Raw genomic sequence first — 8,663 nt, 5'->3', positions numbered from 1 at the left:
ACAGGTCACCCGCCTCCTCCCTCCTGCCCCCGTTGCCATGGAAACAGCTCCCTCCTCCTCTTTCCGGAAGCGGCTCCTGCCCCTGGTTATGGGTCCCTCGCCCCCTCCATTCTACCCCCGTTGCCATAGTTACAGATCCCCCCGCCACCCCTGCCCCCGTTGCCATGGAAACGGCTTCCCCCGCCCCCGCCCTCTTGCCCCCGTTGCCAGGGAGACGGCTCCCCCCTTCCCCCCCTCCCGGAAGTGGCTCCTGCCCCTCGTTCCCCGGCGCATGCGCAGCGCGGCGAGGCCGGGCCCGGGCTCGGTACCTGGCCAGGTTGAGCGAGGCGACCGGACCGGACCGGACCGGACGGGCCGGTGGGGGGAGGCGGCGCCATGGTGAGCGCGGGGGGGCCGGGCCCGTGGGGGGGGGGGCTGGAGCACGTGGCAATGTGGGGGGTCGGGGGGAGCCTGGGGGGGGCGGAGCACCTGGCTATGCGGGAGGGGGGCTGGGGGGCCCGTGGGGGGTTGGGGGGAGCCTGGGGGGGGCTGGGCCCGTGGGGGGGGCTAGAGCACCTGGCGATGCGGGAGGGGGGCTAGGGGGGGCCGTGGGGGGTTGGGGGGAGCCGGGGGGGCTGGAGCACCTGGCTATGCGGGAGGGGGGCTGGGGGGCCGTGGGGGGTTGGGGGTAGCCTCGGGGGGCTGGCCGGGGGGGGGCTGGAGCACCTGGTGATGCGGGAGGGGGGCTAGGGGGGGTTGGGGGGAGCCTGGGGGGGCTGGAGCACCTGGCTATGCGGGAGGGGGGCTGGGGGGCCGTGGGGGGTTGGGGGTAGCCTCGGGGGGCTGGCCGGGGGGGGGCTGGAGCACCTGGTGATGCGGGAGGGGGGCTAGGGGGGGTTGGGGGGAGCCTGGGGGGGCTGGAGCACCTGGCTATGCGGGAGGGGGGCTGGGGGGGCCGTGGGGGGAGTCGGGGGGGGGCTGAGCCCGTGGGGGGGGCTGGAGCACCTGGCTATGCGGGAGGGGGGCTGGTGGGCCGTGGGGGGTTGGGGGTAGCCTCGGGGGGCTGGCCGGGGGGGGGCTGGAGCACCTGGCGATGCGGGAGGGGGGCTAGGGGGGGTTGGGGGGAGCCTGGGGGGGCTGGAGCACCTGGCTATGCGGGAGGGGGGCTGGGGGGGCCGTGGGGGGAGTCTGGGGGGGGCTGAGCCCGTGGGGGGGGCTAGAGCACCTGGCGATGCGGGAGGGGGGCTGGGGGGGCCCGTGGGGCACTGTGCCCTGGGGGAGGGGGGGCTAGGGGAGAAGGGCGGAGGCTGAGATCGGGGGCAGCCCACAGGTGGCAGCTCAGGGTGGGGGCTGGGCTGGGGGCCGGAGGGCACCCTCGGCTGGGGCCGCTGGGCGCTCAGGGACCCAGGAGTCCGGGCAGCAGGGAGCGGAGGCCCCGGCGCCCGGGTCCGTGAGGGCTGGCGAAGGGGCGGGTGGCCAGTGGGGCTGGGTTGGCGTAGAATCCGTTACATTTCGGGGGTCGGGGCCCAGGGCGCATCTGCCCCACACGCTGTCTCGTGAACAGCCACGTGAACGGCGCCGCCCCCTCCCCAGCCCTGCAATCTGAACCCGCCTCCCACGTGGCTTGTGTCCCTGCTGGGAAACATCTTCGAACACTGTTGCCGCCCCTAGTGTAGACAGGACCTGGGCGCCGGAGGCAGGGCCGAACCCCCGAGCTGCGGCAACACACGGGGGCTGCGTGTGACGTTTGCAACCCCGAGGGGCCGGCTTGTTGCCGCCCCTAGTGTAGACAGGACCTGCGCGCCACGTGTCAGGCGCTGTGCGATTTGCATGGTGGGTGACGGGGCCCCGCTTGGGGTGCTGTGTGGCAGCACGGTTGTCACGGGGTGGTGCGGACGTGCCGAGGAGAGGTGTCACACCCCGGAGCAGTCCCGGCTGGAGCTAGGGCCTGCGTGGCCCGTACGGGGATCGTGTATGTTGGTGGGGGGGGGGCGGGGGGCGGGGGAAGCAGTCAAACGGCTGTGATGGGACTACGCTGTTGCAACCCTTAGTGTAGACAGGAGCTGTGCGTCCGGCCGGGCCCAGCGCAGGGTCTGAGCGGCTCCTCCTTGGAGCCCTTTGAAAGGAGTGGGGCTGCCTGGGGTCGCCGGGCCTGCCCCAGCGAACAGCCCGGGCGGGGCTGCGGCAGTGCATCGTGACTAATGGCGGGGGCCGGGACGGGTCCGGGCCCGGCGATGACGCCTCCATCCGGCTCCCTGGCGGGCCCGGAGCGGGTGGCTTCCGGCTCTCCCAGCCGCGGACGCCTCGATCCTTGGCCCGCCTCGCTAACCCCTCCGGGGCTGGGGCCTCACGTGGGGCCTGGGGGGGGGGGGCACGGCTGCGGGACACCCCTCCCCCGGGGGCTGGGGTCTGCCGGCGACGCCAGCCAGCAGCTGCTTCTGCGTGGCAGCCCGAGGGGATGGGGGTCGCAGCCAGCCGGCTAGGGCCGACCCTGGCGCTCCCAGCCTGCCACCCGCCGCGCTCAGTGTCACAGGGTGGGGAAACTGAGGCGCGGAGCGGGGGATGGGACCTAGGCCTGCGGTCTGAGCCGGTCTCCCCCCCCGGCAGATGCGGTTCATGCTCCTGTTCAGCCGGCAGGGGAAGCTGCGGCTGCAGAAGTGGTACCTGGCCACCTCGGACAAGGAGAAGAAGAAGATGGTGCGGGAGCTGATGCAGGTGGTGCTCGCCCGCAAGCCCAAGATGTGCAGCTTCCTGGAGTGGAGGGACCTCAAGGTGGTCTACAAAAGGTGATTCCCCCCCCCCCCCACGCACACACCCCCCGCCCCTGCCCTTCCGCTCACCTGGCGGCCCCGCCCCGCTGGCTGGGAGCAGCGGCGGCCCCACCCCGCCGCCAGGTGAGGCTCCCGCCGTGAGTCAGCGCCTGCAGCTGCCTCTCCGCCCTGCCCTCCGCCAGGGCGAGGCCCGGGGGTGGCGTGAAGCAGAGGGGGCCAGGGAAGGACCCGTGGGGAGCGGTCGTAGCCCCGTCCGGACAGGCAGCGGCCAGGGGCCCTAATGGGGTGGGGGACTTTGAGGGAGGGCCCCCCCCGCCCCGTTTTGAAAATCTGGCCACTGAAGGCTGGGTCCGGGTGCCCCCCCCTTCCCCCTGCCAGTCACCCCTCGGAGTCCTTGGCTGGTGCGTGCCAGGGCCCAAGCCGCCTTCAGGGGGCGCCAGGAGCCCATTAACGGCTCGTCTAGCGGTGAGGGTCCCAGCGGCAGGGGGCAGCCCCAGCAGACAGCCCCCCCCACGCACAGACCCCCCATAATCCCCCCCCAACACAGCTCCCCCCTCGCATGCACAGACCCCCCATAATCCCCTCCACACACAGCTCCCCCCTTGCACGCACAGACCCCCATAATCCCCTCCACACACAGCTCCCCCCTTGCATGCACAGACCCCCATAATCCCCTCCACACACAGCTCCCCCCTCGCACGCACAGACCCCCATAATCCCCTCCACACACAGCTCCCCCCTCGCACGCACAGACCCCCCATAATCCCTCCCACACACAGCTCCTCCTCACACGCACAGACCCCCCATAATCCCCTCCACACACAGTTTCCCCCTCACACGCACAGACCCTCCATAATCCCTCCCACACACAGCTCCCCCCTCACACGCACAGACCCCCCATAATCCCCTCCATACACAGCTCCCCCCTCGCATGCACAGACCCTCCATAATCCCACCCACACACAGCTCCCCCCTCGCACGCACAGACCCCCCCATAATCCCTCCCACACACAGCTCCTCCTCACACGCACAGACCCCCCCATAATCCCCTCCACACACAGCTTCCCCCTCACACGCACAGACCCCCCATAATCCCTCCCACACACAGCTCCTCCCCACACGCACAGTTCCCCATAATCCCCTCCACACACAGCTCCTCCCCACACGCACAGACCCCCCATAATCCGCTCCACACACAGTTCCCCCCTCGCACGCACAGACCCTCCATAATCCCCTCCACACACAGATCCTTCCCCACCACCACCACCCTAGGGGAGAAGGGAATTTTCCTGGTGCCAGCGCCCCCTAGAGGGGACAGGCCCCATGTCCCATTCCCCGGCCTCATGAGCCAGCTAGTCCCTGCCCTGGGGCTGGATGGGGGTCGGTGCCCCCTAGAAGCAAAAGGCCCAATTCCCTGCCACCCCCGAGCCAGCCAGTCCCCGCCCTGGGGACCGGGTGGGAGTCGGTGCCCCAGCCTTACCCCGTCTCCAGGCCACTCGCTGGCCCGCAGTCTGTCGTCATCCTTGCAGACCCGTTGCCGGGCTGGGAGCCAGAGCCCAGCTGCCCCGCCACACGGCATTGTCAGCACCTGCCACGTCCCACGCTGGCGGCCCGAGCAGAAGCACTGGAGGGCTGAAGGGGCCATGGTGAACCTGGGGGTGGGGTGCAGTTTCCCCTTGCACTGCCCTGCTCTGGCCCCGGGAGGAGCAGGGGGCATAGCGGGAGGGAACAGGGAGGGTCAGGGGTCTCTGACTCTGCATGTACTGTGGGGCCCTGGGATTGGAGCCGGTTATGGGGAACGTGCAGCCTCCCATGCGGGTCCAGACCAGACCCAGGGCTCTTAATGGGCTCAGCCCGGACCGGGGGGAGGTATGGGTAGTGGGGGTGGGAGTTGTGCCTGTGCTGGCTGGGATCTCGGCTCCTGAACCCCATGCGTGCCCCAGCCCGGTCTGTGCCCCCCCCCCCCCCCCCAGCTGAGCTCTCTGCCGTGCACCCCCAGGTACGCCAGCCTGTACTTCTGCTGTGCCATCGAAGGCCAGGACAATGAGTTGATCACGCTGGAGCTGATCCACCGATACGTGGAGCTGCTGGACAAATACTTCGGCAGTGTGAGTGTGGCCCCCTGGCCCATCCCCCACGTGCACCCTGCAGCCGGGCACGTGGGTCTGGGGTCCCGGGGGCATGGGGCAGGCAGTGACCCCAGGGTGGGTGTGGTGCCCTGGAGATGGACAGCGGGACTTGCTGATCCTAGGCGAGGGGCCTGGGTGACCCCGGGATGCTTTGATCCGTGCGGCTGGCTCTGGCACTCGGGCCCAGGGCCCCGTGGGTGGATGGGCGCTGGCACGTGGTGTCAAATCCCAGCTAATCCCCCGCGCATTAACTCTGCCTCCTTAATCCCCCCAGGAGCCCTGCCCGCTGAGCCGTGGGGGATAGAAACGCTAATTGGGCTTAGCGGGGCCTGGTCTAATCCGGCTAATTCCCTGTCACGGAGCCGCAGGCTTTGGGAGCGACCCCGGGGCCCCACTCTGCCGCCAGGGCAGGTCCCGTGGCCTCAACACCTCCTAGACTGAGCCTCCAGGATCCAGCCTCCCGGGACTCCCCCGCCCGGCCGCCGTTCTGGAACAGGGGTGTCTCGGTCGCTGGGACGCAGCCCAGCTCACGCCGCCCAGCTGAGGTGGCCCCCGTTTCCCGGCTCGCGCTCTCAGACGTCCTTCCCCAGGCAGGCCATTAGAGAGCGGCTAGCGTCTTCCAAAGCCCACGCTGCGCGTCCCCCGCCCCGCGGCTCTCCGTCCTGTGGTCTCCAGCCGGGGTCGTGCCCAGCTTCCCTGCGGAGAGCTGGGGAATCTGCCGCCAGGCGTTAATGTCCGGGCCACCAGGTTTGCCGTTGATCTGGGCTGGCCTCGGCCAGTCCTTTCAATCACCCGTTCAGCCCACCCGGTGGGAGCAGAGGCTTCGTCGATGGTGCCACGCGTGGAGGTGTAAGTCGTGTCGCTCCGGGCTGGGGATGTTCCACCCCACGCCCCCCGGAGCGGCGTAAGTTACACAGCGGCGCTGTGCTGGCGGGAGCAGGCAGGGCTTGGAGCCAGGACTCCTGGGTCCCCCACCCCCACCCCCCCGCTCCGGGCAGCCCTGATTCTCCCCTCTCCTTCCCTCCCGCCCCAGGTATGCGAGCTGGATATCATCTTCAACTTCGAGAAGGCCTATTTCATCCTGGACGAGTTCCTCATGGGCGGGGAGATCCAAGACACCTCCAAGAAGAGCGTGCTGAAGGCCATCGAGCAGGCTGACCTGCTGCAGGAGGTAGGGGGAGCTGGGGGGGGGGGGTTGGGCCTCTCAACGGGGGGGCGGGGGTAACCTGCCAATACTTGCCCCCCCAGCTGGAGCAGAGCCAGGAGTTGTAGCACCATTCGCGAGCCCCAGAATGCTGGGTTCATGCCGCAGGGCTGGGCATGGCCTGCTCCCGCCTGCATCCCGAGACAGGAATTAACCCCTGCCGGCACCCCCGGACACAGGGCCGCCCTCCAGCTGGGCATGAACCCCTGGGGTGCCACCGCGCTCCCGGGGATGGGGATCAGAGCCCAGCCGCCCCCCTCCCTGAGCAGCCCCCCATGTTGTCCCCTGGGCGCTGCTTCCATGACCACATCCATTCAGACCCTCCAGCCAGGTCACTCCCCACACATACATACACTAGTGGCTGGGGTGAGGGGGCTGGGATCCTGTGTCCCCCCCCACCAGTGTCTCCAGTCCCAGCTGTGTCGCAGTGCCGGGGGTGGGGTGGGGTGGGGGGGCCCCCCAGCTCCTACTGCAGGTGCTGTCTCATTGCCTGGTCTGTGGTGCAGGGGGATGAGTCACCGGCTCTGCAGCTCTCTGCTGTGCTCAGCGTGGGCGACCGGGCTGCCAGCAGCCACTTCTCGCTCGCAAACTCCAGCAACCGCCCCGCCCGGCGCCCGAGGGGTTAACGCCTGGGCTTGGGGGGTGGGGGCGATTGGGTCCCTCGCCCGTCCCCGGAGGGCGCTGTGGGGCCAGCATGGCGGGGCTAGTGCCAGGCCAGGGTGGTGACTCAATCCAGCCCCTCTCCGGCACCCTGGGGGTTAATGCCAGGGTGGTGAGAGACATTCTGGTTCTAGACTGTTCTCAGTGGTAGAAGATGACAGAACAAGGAGTAATGGTCTCAAGTTGCAGTGGGGGAGGTTTAGGTTGGATATTAGGAAAAACTTTTTCACTAGGAGGGTGGTGAAACACTGGAATGCGTTACCTAGGGAGGTGGTGGAATCTCCTTCCTTAGAAGTTTTTAAGGTCAAGCTTGACAAAGCCCTGGCTGGGATGATTTAATTGGGGATTGGTCCTGCTTTGAGCAGGGGGTTGGACTAGATGACCTCCTGAGGTCCCTTCCAACCCTGATATTCTATGATTCCCAGGGTCCCAGCCATCCTGGGGGCACTAGGCTGCACTGGGGACAGGCCGGCGAGGCTGAGACCAGCCCAGTTATTGGGGGGAGGGGGAAAGAGAGTTCTCAGCGCGCCCCACTCTGCCCACAACGGGGGTCGCTGCCCTCTCTGGAATCCCAGCCCCCTGCAGCATCTCTGCCACAGGGCTCGAACCTGCTCACGATGTGTGGGGAGGACGGAGGGACTCTGTCTCCCACCCCCTGACATCCTCTCCCGCCCTCCCCCCTTATCTCTGTGCTGCAGGAGGATGAGTCACCCCGCAGCGTGCTGGAGGAGATGGGGCTGGCGTAGCGAGTGGTTCGCTGTGCCTCCCCCCGGCCCCCCCCCAATCCGTCCCGGCTTCGTCGGACACTGCGGGGGCCGCATCTCCATCTCCCTCGCCCCGTGGGGCAGCAGCCGGACGTGGGACCAGTTCTCCCTGGAGCCAACGGGGGGGTGAGCCCCATGAACTGTGTGTAAAGATATATATACCACTCGGGGGGCCCACGGGACCCTGCCAGAGCCCCCCACCCAGGGTCCGTCTCCTTCCCTGCTCCCAGGCGTTCTCCTTCCTGCTGATGGCCTCTCAGAGTAGGGAGAGGGTGGAGAGGGGAGCGGCTGTTCACTGCCTGGCCAGGGGGGGCCTGTGCAGAGCGATCGCCCCGACACACTGATCCTGCTGCCGCCTGGAGCAATCGCGACACCACAGCTGGGTACCGCTGGGCCGGGGGCTGCAGGCCGATCTCGGGGTCCCATTTCCCCCGGCGTCTCCATGGGCGGGGAGCTCAGGGCGTGGGGGAGTGCGTGTGCCCCCACCTTCGGGAAACGGGGTCCCCCCCTTGGGAATAAAGTGTGTGTGGAGAACTTGGCCGTGTAGAGTGAGTTTTGTGGGGGGGGAGGGTTTTCTAGCTAACCCCAATGGGTGCGTCTGCACCCGCCTCCCTCCCCCCGTCTGCTGTGTGCAGTAAGTTTTATATGGCTCCGCAGCCAGGGTCGCTCTCGAGGGTCTGTCCCCACCCCACCCCCCGTGCCTAGAACAACCAACCCCCCTGCGGCTGGGGCTGCCTGCACCCACTCCCTGGGCAGGCTGGGCGGCCTGCAGGATGCCAGGACAGCAGGTGGGTGGGCAGCCTGCCACTGAAGCCTGGGCCTGCCTGGAAGGGGGGACAGTTCTCCCGTTCCTGGGGCTGCTGCATGGAGCTCGGGTCAGGCCCGAATTCTGCCAGTCCGGATAGTTCTCCCACCCTCAGTCCCCTCCGGGAAATTGTTGCTGTTTAACTCGGCTCCTCTCCTGGCAGCAGCCCCGCAGCGCTGCTCAGCCCCTCCTCTCCCGCTGTGAGAACGCAGCCCCCCAGAGCCAGCCCGGCCGGCGTCGAGGTGAAAGATCTGGGCCCGGCTCCCCGTGCTGGAACTCAGGGCTCCTGCTCTGACATAGTCCCTCTGTGTGGCCTCAAGAACGGCCGTACCGGCTCAGCCCGACGGTCCA

At 68.7% G+C, this 8,663-nt stretch overlaps 1 protein-coding gene across 1 annotated transcript; it reads left to right on the top strand.

The window, feature by feature from the left end:
- The first annotated feature begins 256 nt into the window (after positions 1-256).
- On the top strand, positions 257-8,035 carry AP1S1 (adaptor related protein complex 1 subunit sigma 1). The gene is given in 6 exon segments (XM_074941063.1): positions 257-344; positions 347-378; positions 2,587-2,765; positions 4,750-4,858; positions 5,913-6,050; positions 7,442-8,035. Coding segments are annotated over 6 exon segments (579 nt in total). The 5' UTR covers positions 257-271; the 3' UTR covers positions 7,490-8,035.
- Positions 8,036-8,663: the final 628 nt, after the last annotated feature.

Source organism: Natator depressus, chromosome 28 (genome assembly GCF_965152275.1).
Source record: "Natator depressus isolate rNatDep1 chromosome 28, rNatDep2.hap1, whole genome shotgun sequence".
In the NCBI taxonomy this organism is placed as follows: domain Eukaryota; kingdom Metazoa; phylum Chordata; order Testudines; family Cheloniidae; genus Natator; species Natator depressus.
This window is presented reverse-complemented; position numbering and strand designations above follow the sequence as displayed.